At 37.5% G+C, this 17,788-nt stretch overlaps 1 protein-coding gene across 7 annotated transcripts in view; it reads left to right on the top strand.

Annotated features, from left to right (window-relative positions):
• Positions 1 to 17,788, top strand: part of BtbVII (BTB-protein-VII) — a 346,577-nt gene that overhangs the window by 164,470 nt on the left and 164,319 nt on the right. For 6 of the 7 annotated variants that reach the window (XM_067147339.2, XM_067147341.2, XM_067147340.2 and 3 more), the window contains exons 6-7: positions 11,476 to 11,575; positions 12,410 to 13,636. In XM_067147339.2, coding sequence (XP_067003440.2) covers positions 11,476 to 11,575; positions 12,410 to 13,218 — 909 coding nt within the window. In that variant the 3' untranslated portion in view covers positions 13,219 to 13,636. Of the gene's footprint in view, positions 1 to 11,475; positions 11,576 to 12,409; positions 13,637 to 17,788 lie in introns of those variants that run through there. The other variant, XM_067147343.2, reaches the window with a different exon arrangement.

Here is a 17,788-nt window from a genome sequence, read left to right as displayed (position 1 = left end):
TCATAATATTGTAACGCCTTATAGGGCCTAAAGGTTTAGCCAGGAATGTTAAAACTCCAATTGAAACCTAGAAAATATTTTTTCCAGACGATATTGTACAAAAGATTTTCGACTATAACAATATTTGGTTAAAACAATGACAATAATTCTTCTGTGTGTTCACATAAAGAAAATAGTGCAAAATTGAACTTGAATAAGATTTTTTTTCTATTTGATTTACGTTGTACCGACACAGATAGGTCTTATGGCTACGATGGGACAGGATAGGGCTAGGAGTGAGAAGGAATCGGCCGTGGTTTTAATTAAGGTACACCCCCGCCATTAGCCTGTTGTGAAAATGTGAAACCACGGAAAACCATCTTCAAGGCTGCCGACAGTGGGGTTCGAACCCACTATCTCCCGAATACTGGACTGCCCGCACTTAAGCGACTACAGCTATCGAGCTCGGTTGAATATGAACTCAAATATCCGTAAAATATTGTACAATTCTCTCATATACATGTTTTTCACAAAGGTGGTTGTTATGCTGTAAAAGTAGAAGTTTATATCATTTGAAATACAAATATTTCGGATTAAACGGTGTTTTAATTTATTACTTATTCCAGAAATATTACAGTGACAATGGATGAAGGGGAGGATAAATGTATATCTAGTTCAAACTGCTTACATTTTTACAAACCAGAAAAAATAAATAGAACGGAAAGTTATTTTTCAAAGCTTTCAAAATTTATTTTTAAATCAACTCAATTTTCATCAAGTTTTTTATTTTTCTAATGCGGTCATTGAGTACATAAATTTTTTTAAATATTATCTAAATAAAAGTAAACTTACTTGCAACAGTATTAAACTTCCATATTTTTATTAGATTCCAAGGCCGTACAATATATTATGAAAATAATCGCTGAAGACCGCACGCACGCCCGAGAGTGTTCGTCGGAAGAGCGCGCCCGATTGAGGGTTAAATTTAGAGGTGAATTATCAGAATCATTCACTATAAGAACCTGACTTCGACAAGGAGACGGACTTTCACCATTGTTATTTAATTGTGCATTGGAGAAGGTTATGCGTGAATGGAACAAGAAATGCCAACCAACTATCAAGATCGGTAGAAATATTAAACTCAACTGCCTTGCTTTTGCGGACGATTTAGCATTACTTGCAAATACAATTAGAAGAGGCTAAATTTCAAATTGAACAACAGTTTCTTTATTGAAAGAATAATCAATCAATATAAATATTGCCCCTTTTGTGTCATGTAAATGCTATACATTCATTAATTATTTAGTTCCTTCCTGTATATATTGTTACAACCAGTACTTAATACCAGGTTTTAAAATATGAAGAATGCTGACAGAAATAAATACGAGTTGGGAGAAATCAGGACTTTAAATAAATCGAGTGGAAAGCGTTGAAACAAATCTGTTAGAACACAAACGTATTAGTTTACTACAGATAGAAGACTTCATGGTTGTTCTTAAATTTGTACTTAATCAGAACTATTTCTCCTTTAACAACAAAATATACCAACAGGACGGCCTCCCGATGGGAGCTCCGACTTCAGGCATCCTAGCCAACATATAGTTAGACCACCTAGAACATTCTCGGATTGTAGGCCATATCAAAGGGCTTTACTTTTGGTTATGATATGTTGATGATACATATGCAATAATAAACGAATATCTTAATAATAGTCAAAATATAATACCATAAAACAGTTCTCTGCAAATCCTATAGAGTTTCACCTTGTTTCCCTGACCTGGCTGGTCAGTTAGAAAAATTAAACTTTTACAAATAAGAAACCTGATAATACTGTACATTTCATACAAGTACATTTTTCGTTTACAGTGTACTTACTTAAAGAACTATGCTTCTACTTCGCTCCTACAGATTGACACGTACCTGTAGGGTGATTTTTTAGGAGTCCGTTTACTGTTTGTTCATCCCTTCCTTAATTGAGCCCTGTTCTTCTCAGAAATTTTCATCAGCCGGGTGGCGGGAATGAGTAGCTGGACGGGGAATACTCCGTAAAAAATTAATATGATAAAATTTAAATGTATTTCACTCAGGGCATTAACACATTGAAGACGGCCATATTTGAAAAGCTACCCTCCAGAAATTGCAGGATTTGTAATGGTTTTTGAAATCATTTTAATGCTAGGGTAAGCCAAGAATATAGCAACGTTTTGATTATTTAGAAAGATCGCACGTTCTTCTATATAAAAATGAGTTTAATTGTTTTAATAGTGCAGCAATTTTTAAAATATAAATTTATGAAGACAATAAGTTTTAAAAATGAAAAAATCGGACGCAGCTGTGGACATCAGTTCGGTTAATATTTCGATGTCTGCCTAATATTTTGGATACATCTACTGAAACACTCTAATACAGATTCTAACCAGCGGTATCCTTGTTTACAACCAGTAATTTGCTTTTACACATTAATTAAACATGATGATCCTTGTGCTTCAGGCAACTAAATGTACATAATGAGCAAATTTCAAATTGGTGTGAAGTGTGACGTTGTTTTATACCACTTCCTGAAGTGGGTCTCGTAACACTGTTTTATACTGCTTCCTAAAAATGTGGGTGTTTCCCGCGTACAGATGACAACCTGCAGCAACTCGAAGCAACCCCCTCGTCAAACAACGAACAGTTCTATTTTTCAACATACGTGAGGTTAAGTTGACTGTTAATGAGAGCGCAAATCTTGTCATTCGGGAGTGCAATATATTCTGGGAAAAGGCTAGAATACCTACCAGAGCTGTGCCTAAAGGTGTTAAGAAGTTAGTGGATCTTTATCAGGTCTGGCGAGAACTGCAAAAAATAGCAATTAGATTCAGGATTTACATAGGCGCCGTGAAGAGAACTTTCAGCTTGAATTAGATAATTTATTCGATATCGCACATGCTGATGCTCTTGAGTTATCCTCATCCTCTTTTCAGAACTCGTGTCTTCCATAAGAACATCCATTATCTATTCGTTGTCGAAATTTCGTTCACTTGAATTAGACATGCTAACTATTCACAAGAATTACACAAACAAGCCTGCCTCTGGAACACACACTCTTCCAGTCCGCATGTACCCTACGTACTTTCCCGCCCTTTTCACAGCTGAGAGTCAACAATGACGCAACGCCAGGTTATGTAGGAACGGTGGCCGTGTTACCAATGCCTTGAAAGAAGAGCTCTTGACTTATGCTCATAACTAGTTCATTTTATGCTTATAGTATCCTACTGAAATCACAGCTCGCTGAAACGGTAGCTGCTATTTTTGAGGTACTGTGAAAACATGCCCCGATCTCCGTCAGCAGCAATGAAATGACGTTTCCGTCTCCAAAGTGTTAACAGTAATATCAGGGTGTCCCTTATTTTTCATAGTTTTAATTTTGCAATGCATAGGTTATTGTTTTATTCATTTGGGCCTAAAACGCCCGAAAACATTTTTTTTTCCTTATTTGGAACAGTGCAACCCATGCCGACTTGCGTGCAAACATGTCCATACAAGTTGCGCCACAAGAGTGGCGCGCTCCCATTGTTATTGTCAGTTTTTGCTTATCGTGTAGCTATCATGGATTGTTTTATATTTCGAAGATGTCAGTGGAACTAAGGAGCAATAAAAAAAGCATTTTCTTGGTTGGTGAAGTAAATCACCAAATAACAGGCGCAAAATTACCATCTAATCGTCAAGTTCTCGCAGTTCTATTTGTCAACATACGTGAGGTAAAGTTGACTGTTAGTGAGAGTGCAAATCTTGTCATTCGGGAGTGCAATATATTCTGGGAAAAGGCTAGAATACCTACCAGACCTGTGCCTAAAGGTGTTAAGAAGTTAGTGGATCTTTATCAGGTCTGGCGAGAACTGCAAAAAAATAGCAAGAAGATTCAGGATTTACATAGGCGCCGCGAAGAGAACTTTCAGCTTGAATTAGATAATTTATTCGATATCGCACATGCTGATGCTCTTGAAAGAATAAAAATCGAAGAAGATTAAATATTTATGCAAAAGCAAAGAGAGCCAGGGCGTCCGGGGTGCCTAGCGGGTGTTGACAAAAAGTTGGCTGATATTGAAGAAAGGGCCAGGCTGAGAAAACTCGCACAAGATAAAAAGAAACTAAAGCAAATGCCTTCCGTGAGCTCATTGGAATCTGCAACTTCACAGACTTTTGATACACATGAAGACGTAGAAGAACAATCCACAAGCTCTGAAGAAAGCGTGGAAGAATCTCTGCCATCCACACCTCAATCTGTAAGTTCTTTAGCTACGTCGACAAGAAGAGGAAGAAAAGATTTTTTTTATCACATCTAAATTAGTTGCAACTTTAGACAGATGTCAACTAAGCATCAGAGATTCTGTTTATATAATTCAGTCTGTAGTAGAAGCACTTGGTCTTAGTTCTGACAATTACTCGATTAACAGATCTTCTATTCAACGCATTTGAACACAAATGAAAAAAGATAGAGCGAGATTCATTCAATCCGATTTTCAGAATAACGTGCCCAAAGTAGTTACTGTTCATTGGGATGGAAAATTCTTACTTGCTCTGGACGTAAGAAGTTCTACCAATTATTATTTCATATGACGAGGAAGAACAACTTCTTGCTGTGCCGAAGTTAGACAACTCTTCCGGCAAAGAGCAAGCGAAAACAGTGTCAAATGCCTTTCGTGACTGGAACCTGGATGATAAGGTACAAATAATGTGCTGTGATACAACAGCATCTAATACAGGACGCTTGAACGGAGCTTGTGTGATTGTAGAGCAAAAACTAGAAAGAGAGTTGTTATTCTCTCCTTGCCGCCATCATATTTACAAACTGGTGCTCAAAAGTGTGTTTGAATCATAGATCCAACAAATCACTAGCAGTTCTGATATTCCGCAGTTCAAAAAGTTTAGAGACAATCCTAGTGCCATCGAACCGTGCACTGATTTTGTCTAACAACATCTCTGTGAGGCAAATATTATTGAATTAGTGACGTTTTTTAACAATGAGCTGGCAAAATCGACTGTACGAGATGGTTATCGCGAGCTCATTGAGCTCCCTAATGTTTTTCTGGGTGGAGACATTAAAAATAAAATAAAAATCATACCTTCTGGTACAATACATCAAGCACGATGGATGGCAAGAGCTATTTACTCCTTAAAATGTGTTTACTGAAGTCCCAGTTTAAAATGAGCTCTAAGGACAAACAAGCTTTACAAGATGTTTGTTTATTCATTGTGGCAGTTTATGTGAAGCCCTGGCTTGGATGTAGTTTGGCGATAAAAGCGCCGAATCAAGATTTTTTTTTTTTTACTTGAAAAAATTACGAGAAAGTTGACAAGTTGATTTCCAATGCGGCTTTAAACATGTTCAGTCAACACTTGTGGTACTTGTCAGAGGAAATAGCCATCCTTTCAATTTTTTTATAATGAAGTTGATGAGCAGACTAAAGGAAACATTGTAGAAAACTTACAAAAAGAAAGCTTTGGTGATTCCGGAAAGAGATATGTTTCATCGAAAGAAGAGATATCTGGCTCTCTATATGGTAAGTAGTAGACTAGTAGTGTTTAATTTGGTATTTAATTTAGAACTTATTTGTTTTATTTATAGGCACTACAGTATTTTTTATCTTGTTTCAGGGAAATCTTTGAGTGATTTTGTTTCTGTCAAGAGTAAAGATTGACAGTAAACTTGACAGTGGTTTCCTTCAAGAAATTGTATCTTCATGGAAAGACAACATGGCGTTTCTGGAAGCTAAAAAGAAGGTTTCTACCTTAAAAGGAGTTAATGACACAGTGAAAGAGCTGTTAAACTAATGACAGACTTTCATGGTTTGATTACCGCAGATGAAGAACAGAAGCAGTTCTTATTAAATTGTGTGCAAGAACATAGAAAAATTTACCCAGATTGTAAAAAAGAGACTTTGAAGAGGAAATATCCAAATGAATAACTATAAAAATTGTATCTTTTTTGTTACTTACAAGAAGAACATTGTATAAATTTGTTTTCATTTATATTTCTCTAAAATAATTGTTTTGAGTGATCACCTACAACTACATTTAGAGACCCTTTAAGCAGCTATTTTCTAAAACTTTTAGGCCCCGTCGGCACGGGTTAAAATTATTGTAGAAAGTTGAAATTCTATACTTGGGTAACTAATAGACTAATAAACACAATAACGGGGTATGTGTTTCAATAAATGAAAAAAAAAAAAAAAAATTGCCCTTCTAAGCGACACCCTAGTATACATTAATAGCAAAATTGAACTATTTTATTGTAACTATCCTAAACAAGACATAACAGAGTATTTTGAACTTCTAGTGTTGTACTGCTTGTTCATAATTACATAGCACCGGGGCTTACCACTCTGTTACTGTGGAGTGCCCTATGGGTTTGTTACGTCTTGCGAAATGGAGTTTTCGCTTGTGATTCCACGCCAATCCAGACAACGCTCGCGTCTGACACTACATGATGATAGTCAAGCTAAATATTTAAACTCTGATATAATTGATGCAATTATGCTGACAGCATTGAAGATTTATCATTTAAATTATCAGTTTTACAGTATTGAGACCTACATTTTAATTTGGAGCAGCCAATGACTCATATATGTGACAATATTATGTAACTAATACATATGCAGGTTTTGTTAGCCAGGCGGTCTGTAAAAACAGCTAAGCCCATTAAAAAGGTCCTAGGGAGAAAACTGATTGAGGTTGTGTGTCCATCAAACTTATGACTTCCTTTCATAAGTATAAAGCCCTCCCAGCGACAGCTGTCACTAAAAACAAATAAGTAACAGGCTGACCATTATTCTGAACGGTAGTGTGCACATCTGTATGTTACTCCTAAACTTTTCATTGTGTGTTTATCTATGTTAACTGTAAAATGAGTGGCAAGAGTAAGTTATTGCCTTTTTATGTGGAACTGAAAGCCTTTAAAAGACTCGACAGAGGTACAACATTTTATAAAACTTAATATTCGGTAAGAGGTTGGTGAAGTGACAGTTGCAGATTGGTATAGAAACAGATATAAAATAGAAAAAGTTTTCTTCTAGTAAGTGCTCAGGTAGTTCATCTTTCATACAGAAGTCAGTGAAGAAATCTGAGTGTGAATATATGAATGACGCTTGCTTCATGTGGTTTATTCAACAAAGACAGCAAGTATGGTCAGTTTGACGACCTAATTTGTAAGAAAATATTTTGCCTTTTAGGAATGATTTAAAGGAAGGTGAGGGCAATTTTGCTGCAAGTTCATGGATATGATTAGTGAGAAGTTTCGAACAGTAGACAGTAAGCAGGTTCAGGATGTAGAAAGTGAATGGGTGGCATACAGGGATGCTGTAGTAGAAACAGCAAGGGAATGCCTAGGAACAACTGTGTGTAAAGATGGGAAAAGGCGAACATCTTGGTGGAATGATGAAGTGAGAGCAGCCTGTAAACGTAAAAAGAAGGCTTATCAGAAATGGCTCCAAACAAGGGCCGAGGCAGACAGGGATTTGTACGTAGATAAAAGAAACAGAGCAAAACAAATAGTTGTTGAATCCAAAAAGAAGTCATGGGAAGATTTTGGTAATAACCTGGAAAGGCTAGGTCAAGCAGCAGGGAAACCTTTCTGGACAGTAACAAAGAATCTTAGGAAAGGAGGGAAAAAGGAAATGAACCGTGTTTTGAGTAATTCAGGTGAACTCATAATAGATCCCAGGGAATCACTGGAGAGGTGGAGAGAATATTTTGAACATCTTCTCAATGTAAAAGGAAATCATCCTGGTGGTGTTGCAAACAGCCAAGCTCATGGGCAGGAGGAAAATGACGTTAGTGAAATTATGCTTGAGGAAGTGGAAAGGATAGTAAATAAACTCCATTGTCATAAGGCAGCAGGAATAGATGAAATTAGACCTGAAATGGTGAAGTATAGTGGGAAGGCAGGGATGAAATGGCTTCATAGAATAGTAAAATTAGCGTGGAGTGTTGGTAAGGTACCTTCAGATTGGACAAAGGCAGTAATTGCACCTATCTATAAGCAAGGGAACAGGAAGGATTGCAACAACTATCGAGGTATCTCATTGATTAGTATACCAGGCAAAGTATTCACTGGCATCTTGGAAGGGAGGGTGCGATCAATCGTTGAGAGGAAGTTGGATGAAAACCAGTGTGGTTTCAGACCACAGAGAGGCTGTCAGGATCAGATTTTCAGTATGCGCCAGGTAATTGAAAAATGCTACGAGAGGAATAGGAAGTTGTGTTTATGTTTCGTAGATCTAGAGAAAGCATATGACAGGGTACCGAGGGAAAAGATGTTCGCCATACTGGGGGACTATGGAATTAAAGGTAGATTATTAAAATCAATCAAAGGCATTTATGTTGACAATTGGGCTTCAGTGAGAATTGATGGTAGAATGAGTTCTTGGTTCAGGGCACTTACAGGAGTTAGACAAGGCTGTAATCTTTCACCTTTGCTGTTCGTAGTTTACATGGATCATCTGCTGAAAGGTATAAAATGGCAGGGAGGGATTCAGTTAGGTGGAAATGTAGTAAGTAGTTTGGCCTATGCTGACGACTTGGTCTTAATGGCAGACTGTGCCGAAAGCCTGCAATCTAATATCTTGGAACTTGAAAATAGGGGCAATGAGTATGGTATGAAAATTAGCCTCTCGAAGACTAAATTGATGTCAGTAGGTAAGAAATTCAACAGAATTGAATGTCAGATTGGTGATACAAAGCTAGAACAGGTTGATAATTTCAAGTATTTAGGTTGTGTGTTCTCCCAGGATGGTAATATAGTAAGTGAGATTGAATCAAGGTGTAGTAAAGCTAAAGTTGCGATCAGCAGTATTCTGTAAGAAGGAAGTCAGCTCCCAGACGAAACTATCGTTACATCGGTCTGTTTTCAGACCAACTTTGCTTTACGGGAGCGAAAGCTGGGTGGACTCGGGATATCTTATTCATAAGTTAGAAGTAACAGACATGAAAGTAGCAAGAATGATTGTTGGTACAAACAGGTGGGAACAATGGCAGGAGGGTACTCGGAATGAGGAGATAAGGGCTAATTTAGGAATGAACTCGATGGAAGAAGCTGTACGCATAAACCGGCTTCGGTGGTGGGGTCATGTGAGGCGAATGGAGGAGGATAGGTTACCTAGGAGAATAATGGACTCTGTTATGGAGGGTAAGAGAAGTAGAGGGAGACCAAGACGACGATGATTAGACTGGTTTCTAATGATTTAAAGATAAGAGGTATAGAAATAAATGAAGCCACAACACTAGTTGCAAATCGAGGATTGTGGCGACGTTTAGTAAATTCTCAGAGGCTTGCAGACTGAATGCTGAAAGGCATAACAGTCTATAATGATAATGTATGTATGTATGTATGTATGTATGTATGTATGTATGTATGTATGTATGTATGTTCAGGATGGTTGTACAACTAGGAAGAAGCGATATGACATAAGACCGCTTGAAAATTGCTGTGAAATACTTTCTGTTAATTCTGAGACTGGAACCTGATTCTATAAGAAATTTAAACAAATTATGCGGAAGAAGAAATACTTCCAATGAACTGTACAGTTTTGGCAAAACTGACTTGAATTTTAAAATGCTACCATCTCTAGCTCTAGCCTCAAGGAAAGAAAATACTGTCCCATTCTACAAGAAATCTAAAGAGGTTTGATATCAGATACAAATGGAGAACATAAACTGAAGCTACTGGTAATAAGGAAGTCTGCTTAGCATAGAGCTTTAAAAATTATCACTGCATTTCACAGCCTGTTACATATGCAAATGACTTTATAATATTTCTGCTATTTTGTACTCATTTTATTTTGAAAGTAAAGGTGGTTTGTGTTATAACTACTTCACAGCATAATGGAAATGAACAAACAAGTGATGAATAAGATTATGTACGAAACAATAGGAACAACAGAATATGCCTCCTCTTCACAGACTAACCTGTCATTAAGTTACTTCTATTGTGTGTTCCCATCCAAGTTCCTGACTCTCTTGTATGATCTTACTTTTTCAATTCTAAGTGTAAATGGGATACAACACTTAAAATGTTGTGTTGCAGCAGTCAGTGAGCATCTACACATAATAATAATAATAATAATAATAATAATAATAATATAGTGAATCAGAAAAATATGAAATTAAAACCAAACCAATTTCAATGCCAAGTTCGCGTTGCAGCAACTTTCAACTTACAGGTCTAACAGTGACAACTAAGGAAGGATTGTGGAACGTGGTAGGAACCCTAATAAGGCCATGGGAACGTATATCATTGTGGGAAAAGAGAAGCGCGCGACGATCACCCTTGAGCTCAGATATATTAAAATTAACAAAAGGAAAGATACAATTTCAGATAAAATCAAACAAATGACAGAGTAGCTGACAGTTACAAGACTAAATCAACGGACATTTAAATAAACTTACAAAACAAAAGCCATAATCTGATCAAGCTCTTGGACAATAGGAAATTAACTCCAACATGAAATTGACACTGAATGACGGGAGGCAACCTCATATGAAATCAAAATTTTAATATAACATACAATATCGTTGTTGAAGAGAAAAAATTACATTTACATTAAACTAAAAAATGCTAAACCAGAAAAGAGTGTTGCTTCCGAAAACTAAGCTGCTGTGACAGTCTGACAAAATTAAAATTGGTGAATGATGGAATCTAGAGGAAACTCCGACATGCAGAATTTAAATCATGGAAAGTTACGTTAAACAAGAAATGCCGAAACACGAGAATGAATTAAATAAAATCAAACACAATAGACATAGCACACCAAGAGAGACTGGAGTTCCCAGAGGAGAACAGACCCCCGAGCACGTGCGCTCGCTAGGCTGGTCGGATGGAAAAGACGCGGATAAAACACTTAGCTCTCACGAGGAGCCCGAAACAGGAAATCGTACAATTACAGGTAGCCAATGAAATCACAGAATTTCCTTAGATTTACATATTCACCAATGGGAAAGGTCGTTATTCCAACCAATAAAAGTTAATTTCCTTATATGGGCAAGTTCAAGGGAGTTGGATTTACGAAACACAGCTATTTCACAATCGAAAACTTACACGTGCAGTATAGGCTGCCTCAAAAATAAAGACCCTTTCAAATTTTTCAAACACATTTCAGAATTACAATTCTTGATGTACAAAATATAAAATGGTAATACAATTTAGTTCAGTAATTCTTCTTCTTCATACAATAATTAAAAAAATAACTTTCAATATATTCTTCAAATTAACATTTTCTAATTCATAAATCCTTCAGTTTTTAAATGTTCCTTTTGTTTACCCAAACAACTGTAAAAATTGTTAAAATGATGACAAGACCAAAATTAAATAACATTACATAACAAGGATTTCTGTGGCTTTACTGATTTCTGTGCACTGCTGTTCAACAATGGTCACATTATATCATTTTATATCAAGGGAAATATATGCGTGATTTGCAAGAAGAAAATTAAGGGAGACTTGTTTTGAATTCTTTCCAGCAAATGTCACACGACAGTAGTACTGGAGTAGGTGAAACACCCATTGCAGATACTGGGCCTGTTCCATCCACATCTCAGCAGCCAATGACTTCTCAAGGAGGTAAGACATACTTAAATGTTATATTTTATAATCGTTTGTTGTTTTCTTATGATAATACTTTGAAGATCTGTGTTAAAGTATACAAATTCATTATTTGCGTTGGGCCCTATCTTGGTGTTTATACCTATTGTCCAAAGGCACTGTGATATAGTCTGACATGAATTGTGAATCTGTACTTAGTCTCTTAGCTCCTCATAAGTGATCTGAAAATCTACCTTAGGTAATAAGTTTCTTCAATAATGAGGATGAGGTTTACTTCAGAATTACAATTAAGTATATAGCGGAGGAGAGTTAAAAAACGTATGCATGTCGTATGTTACAGTATAGTGTGAGGATATTTTCGAAAAATAGCTGATTAGTAGGCATAGTTGTGCATGAGTTGGTTATTAGTCTCATAAAAGTTAACTCATTATGTCTATAGTGTATTCACCCAATTTAATGGCACAGATTTGTCGTAGTATCTTGGCTAATAAGTTAGGTACAATATTCTGAGGAAGCATTTGATGAAAATTGCATTGATTTCATAAATCCCAGATGAAGTTTGTTTTACAGAGCATAAGTATCTGCCATGACTTATTCATCTTCATTTTAAAACTCCTATTTCATATCTTTAATACACCCTCTATTTCACAACTAGCCCATGGTCCTTTCAGCTTTACATGGAATACAGATACGTTGTAATGTTTGTTATCTTTAAAATAGTACTTTTTTGAGATAATTCTGCACTGTAGTGCTGGTCAGGAATGTTCAAATTGATGAATTGATTCTACGACGTATCTGTGCCATGTAAATGCAATGTTCCCTCTATCCCTAACACCTGTTGTACTCCCCCAGGCTTGCAATGGACGTTGCTGGAGCACGGTTATCCCCGCTTTGCTCTGTCATCTTGTCAAGGTAGTATCTCGGTCCAGGGAACATCTGCCTTCTGTGCTCCTGAGCCCCCTTCTACTCCTTCTGTGGCACGACGTGATGGTCCTCAGTATGCAGGGCCAGTTTTTCAACCACATCAGATGCTGCCTGCTACCTCTTGTGGAACAGTTGGTCCATATGGTTCATCATCACCCTCAGCACCTTCAAGTCCATGGCCTAATTCTTGTATCAGTCCATGTGCCAGTCCTTGTGCAAGTCCTGTTGCTGCAAGCCAGCATCATAGACGAAAACGCAGCAGTAACCCTCAGGCGGATGAAAACTTTGTGCGCGCTTTGGAAGCAGTTCGTTTAGGTGGTATGGGGTTTTGTAAAGCAGCTCGTATGTATGGAGTCAACAATCGAACGCTATGGCTCGAATACAAGAAACGTGGATACCCTATTACACGTCCCAGTCTGAAAGCTCGTGTCAAACAAGATGCTCCCACATCCTCTTCCCCTCCATGTGTCAAACAAGAGGTTCGCACTTCCACCTCCCCCTCATCACAAAGTACCAATAACGCACCAGAACAAAGCATGCCAGTGTCGACAGCATCTCCTGCAATATGTCCACCTCCTCCAACAACAGGGATGGTTGGAGGGTTCATGGACACACGTCATGTGGAGTTTGCACATCCTCAGGGTCCATCACCTCCACGACCAAGATTCCAAGATAGTGCTGCTAGTTTAAATTCTACTCCAATGAATTATCATGGGATGAGTTTCAATCCAATGTGATAATTTGCTGGAAAATATTTATCAAATTGGAACTGCAGTTATTGATAATTAGAGGAAGAAAAGTTTGTGAACGCTGTAAGCAGTCCCAAGTGTATGAGTAGTTGAACTACTTTTCTTGAAAAGATTGTAGTGGTCAATGTAATGGAACAATTTGGAGGAGATACTGTGTTAGATAGAATCCCTTGTTCTGTACGCTTTTTTGCTGTATTTTTAATGTTCACATAACACCACGATCAGAAATATTAAAGATAATTTTATATGATTGTGCTGCTCTTGAATGTAACCTTTGTGATTCATGTGTTTCAAAGTAAACGCTAAGATTTTAATTCCATTGTAAAGTTTTATAAAAGTGCATATTTAGAAATTCTCCATACATTACCAACAGATGTTAATGTACTCTAAGAGGTCATATTTCATAAACTACTGGACTTTTTTAATATTAATTTATCCTTGCATTTTTAATTGAATCAGTTTCTATATAACTTTGTGTAGTTTATTGTAATTCAGACTACATAAAATAAGGGTTTTAAAAAAGAGTCATAGCAACTCATTTAACATGTTAAGCAAACTCCACACTGATATTCGATTTACTAGTTGCAAAGAAACTTCAATACCAATTTTGTGAATGAAGATCAATCACACTTATTCTGAAACCTTTGTTAAAGGCTTTACACAAATGAGTTACTTACAAAACTTGACTCTTTTATTAGTGCAACACATGTTGCTCATAAACTTTTTGAATTGCTGTCAAATTGTCAACTTCACATCATTCTCATTTTGTTTCCTTTCCAGAGAATATTCAGTTAAATTTTAAACCTCTCTCTTCTCAGCATAGAAATGCAGTGAATAATATACTACTGAAAGATGAAGCCCTCAATGTCATTGTTGTTTGCCCTTCACAGCTACTGACTTTCATAGAGACTTCATTTCTCCAGCACTAATTAGCAACCATTTGAATGCCATACAGAGAGAGATTGATTCTGTGTCAGAAAGGACACACCAATTTTGTATTCTATCACTTTCTATTTTCTACATATATGCAAAAGCTGTTGTGAAAAAGGCTGGCACGGCCGAGTGTAGATTACGTGTAAAATTTAGTGGTAGAAATATTAACACGATGATGTCGATGTACTAATCGCAAGCATACCACAGCATGTCAAAGAGCTGAACAATACCAGAGGAAGCCATACATGATACTAAGGCAGAGTGAAGAAGGGACAACCTTCATTTTAAAACAGGGTTGGCAAGTTTAAAACAAAATGTTTCAAATAGTGTTTTTAAAATTGTTTAAAACCGTACACATTGATTAAAATCAGTTTAAAACTCAATGTTTCAATTGGGATGGTTTTAAAATATTATAAATCCAAATGTCACTGCCACTTTATGTTCTTTATTCAATGGTGGGGTTTTTTTTTTTTTTTGAGTGCCCGGCTCCATGGCTAAATGGTTAGCATACTGGCCTTTGGTCCAGAGGGTCCCGGGTTCAATTCCCGGTTGGGTCGAGGATTTTAACCTTAATTGGTTAATTCCAGTGGCTCGGGGGCTGGGTGTGTGTGGCATTTTCAGCATTAGAAATCATCCTAGTAGGGCCCTCATCTTCACAGACGTGCAAGTCGCCTAATAGACCGTCTACGAGAGAAAGACCCGCACCAGACCTCTCCAGAGTACATACGCCATTCGCCATTATTATTATTATTATTATTATTATTATTATTATTATTATTATTATTATTATTATTATTATTTTGTTGAGTCCACAGAAAACACAAACTAGTTTGGCTGCCTTCTCTGTCCCTAACCTATTCCTGACTTTGTTATGTACAAACCCAAGAGTGGAGAAAAGATGTTCACCCCAGCTGACGAAGCAACTGCGCTATGTAGCTGATGTGCCAAGCCTGAAGTTGTGTGATGAATGTTATTTTCCAGTGCCACCCATCATATCAGGGATTCAATTTCCTTAAGTATTTGCATGATCAAAGAGGTATGCGCCAACAGCCGTAGCCGTGTTGAAACACCGGATCCCGTGAGATCTCCGGAAGTTAAGCAACATTGGGTGTGGTCGAGAAGTGGATGGGTTGCCACGCACTGTTGGTGGGGGTTAAGGGAATGGAGGAGCGGAAAGGAACTGGCCACCCTACCGTACGCAAACTCCGGCTCAGGTACACCTCTGCGGAGGTTCGGACCTGCCTTCAGGCAGAACACACCCTTACCTTAAGAGGTATGCCTAGAAAGGTGAACATTTTGCATTATACTTAATTAGGTCAGACATTGCATCTCGGTGAGAAGCTTCAACATATTTCATAGCAGAATGATATTTTTCTTCACTTGTGCCCGCTTTCTGGACCGTGAGATAACAAACCTATAGCGGAATCGAATTGTTAATTTGTGTTTTAGCATTGCACGAATGTAAGATAAATCTATCGGGTCGATAAATCGCCTGCTGAGGGGGCCCTGAGCAGGAGATATCTATTTGGAGATGAGGAGATGGATATTGTAGACAATTTCCAGTATTTAGGTAGTGTTCTGTCATCAGACAATACCATACATCAAGAGATTAGTAACAGAATACAGAAAGCTTCCAAATTCTATCATGCTGTACGTTAAATACTTTGGGATGAAACATTTCCGTTAGTTTTCAAAATCAGCTTGTACAAAATATACCTATATTGACGTATGGTCTGGAAGCAGCAACACTTCCTGGACCAACAGAGAGTCGTCTTCAGGCAGCAAAAATAAAGTTCCTCCGTTCTTGTCTATAAAAAACAAAAATGGATAAAATAAGGAATGTGGATATCTGACAACAGCTTGGATTGGAAAGAAGCTTGCTGGAGAATCTAGAAGTGAAGAGATTGCAATGGCATGGTCACATGAAAAGAACGAACCCACACAGGACTCCTCGAACATACTTTGACCACAATGTTCCTGGGAAAAGACCAAGAGGAAGACCTCATGATGTTCGCGAAAAACAGATAATGAAGGACCTTGAAATTAGAGATGTGAACTGGTGTCGCATGTATGAGCAGCATCTGTGGATGGATAGAACAAACTGGAGGATGCTCGTACACAACCGCACCCGGCTTGCTGGAGCGAAGAAATGATGACGATGACGACTGTATCTTGGTGGGCGTATGTGCAGTACTTAAGTATCAGCAGCTAATATTGTGTTTTTAAAAATTATCTATGGCTTTCTCATCTTCTTCCGAAGAAGAAATCTTAGAAATGGTCAACATTCTAGAACGACTACGATAATATTATCGTTGGCCTAATGTTCTAATGAAGTATAGTGAAAGTTAATTCAGAGACAGATTCAGGCTAAACAAATATACTGTCATCGGTTTGGTTGAGGTTATAGGCAACAATTTGCGTCCTGTGACAAATAATTTTCCATTTTCCCCAGTTGATCAAATATTAATTATGATACTCTTTAATACTACTGAGTCTTACCATATTTCTATCTGTGCCTGTATCATGATCCATAGATGGCTCTACAGAGTTTCAACATGTTGCCTTTACCTATTCGATCCCCCAATCTGTCCCCAATCAAGCACATTGGGACATCGTTGAACGACAACTCCAGCATCATCCACAACCAGCATTAACCGTCCATGTATTGACAGATCAAGTCCAACAGGGATGGAACTCCATCCTACAAGCTGACATATGGCACCTGTACGACACAATGCATGCACATTTGCATGTCTGCAATCAACAGTCGGGCGATTACACTGGTTATTAATGGACCAGCATGGCGCATTTGACATAGCTTTTCTCGCACAGATATTAACCTGTAGTCTTGTACATTTAATCAATTAAATATGTTACCTCGAAAAATATATTGCCAAAATTTCCGTATTCTACATTCCTTATTTCATGATGTTTGGATATTTTTTTATTGTATTCTTAAATATTTGCTACTTGATTTTCATGTCAATGCAGGTTTAAAAAATTGAAGCTGTTAAAGTTTGTTGATTGTAATATTGCGCTATCCCATCTGCAATTGAAAGAAAATACACCTTGAGAACAGGGCAAGGTAGAAAGTGCTACGTGATAAGAATAGAAAGAATCAGTTGAGTAGATAGAAGCAGAAAGAGCTTTAGGAATCCATAGTGGCCTGGTAGTGATAAAGTTCCCAGAGAAAGTGGCGATAAACAGTCGAACAGGGTCTTACCTTATCAGCAGTGGATGGTGGAAAGTTTAGCACCACAGCACACTCGCGGAATTAACGAGGAGCCGGTTTCAAGGCTCAACTTAAATAGGGTTGAGAAGTCTGCATAAGTAGAAGGCGTGATGCATAGAAAGTCAACCAGGAATGGTTGCGTAATTGGAAACGTCAAGAGAAATATGTCAGGTAATCAGGGAGTTTACACAAGCACGAGATAGAGCTAGAAATTTTAATTGGCAAAAAGCAAGGTTATGGAAGTTTTGAGGCATAGTTGCAGGTGGGACTAGCAAGAATACAATTCATAATGAAGCACATACTGAGGGGAATACCATAGTTTTGTTTTCACAGTAGGTTGCGGAAGTTTAAGTCGTCCATGAGTCAGATGAGTTTGTTATACCGTGCAGCAGT

The sequence above is a fragment of the Anabrus simplex genome, chromosome 5, assembly GCF_040414725.1.
Source record: "Anabrus simplex isolate iqAnaSimp1 chromosome 5, ASM4041472v1, whole genome shotgun sequence".
Lineage (NCBI taxonomy): Eukaryota > Metazoa > Arthropoda > Insecta > Orthoptera > Tettigoniidae > Anabrus > Anabrus simplex.
The sequence above is the reverse complement of the archived record's forward strand: the minus strand, read 5'-3'. Positions and strand labels throughout refer to the sequence as shown.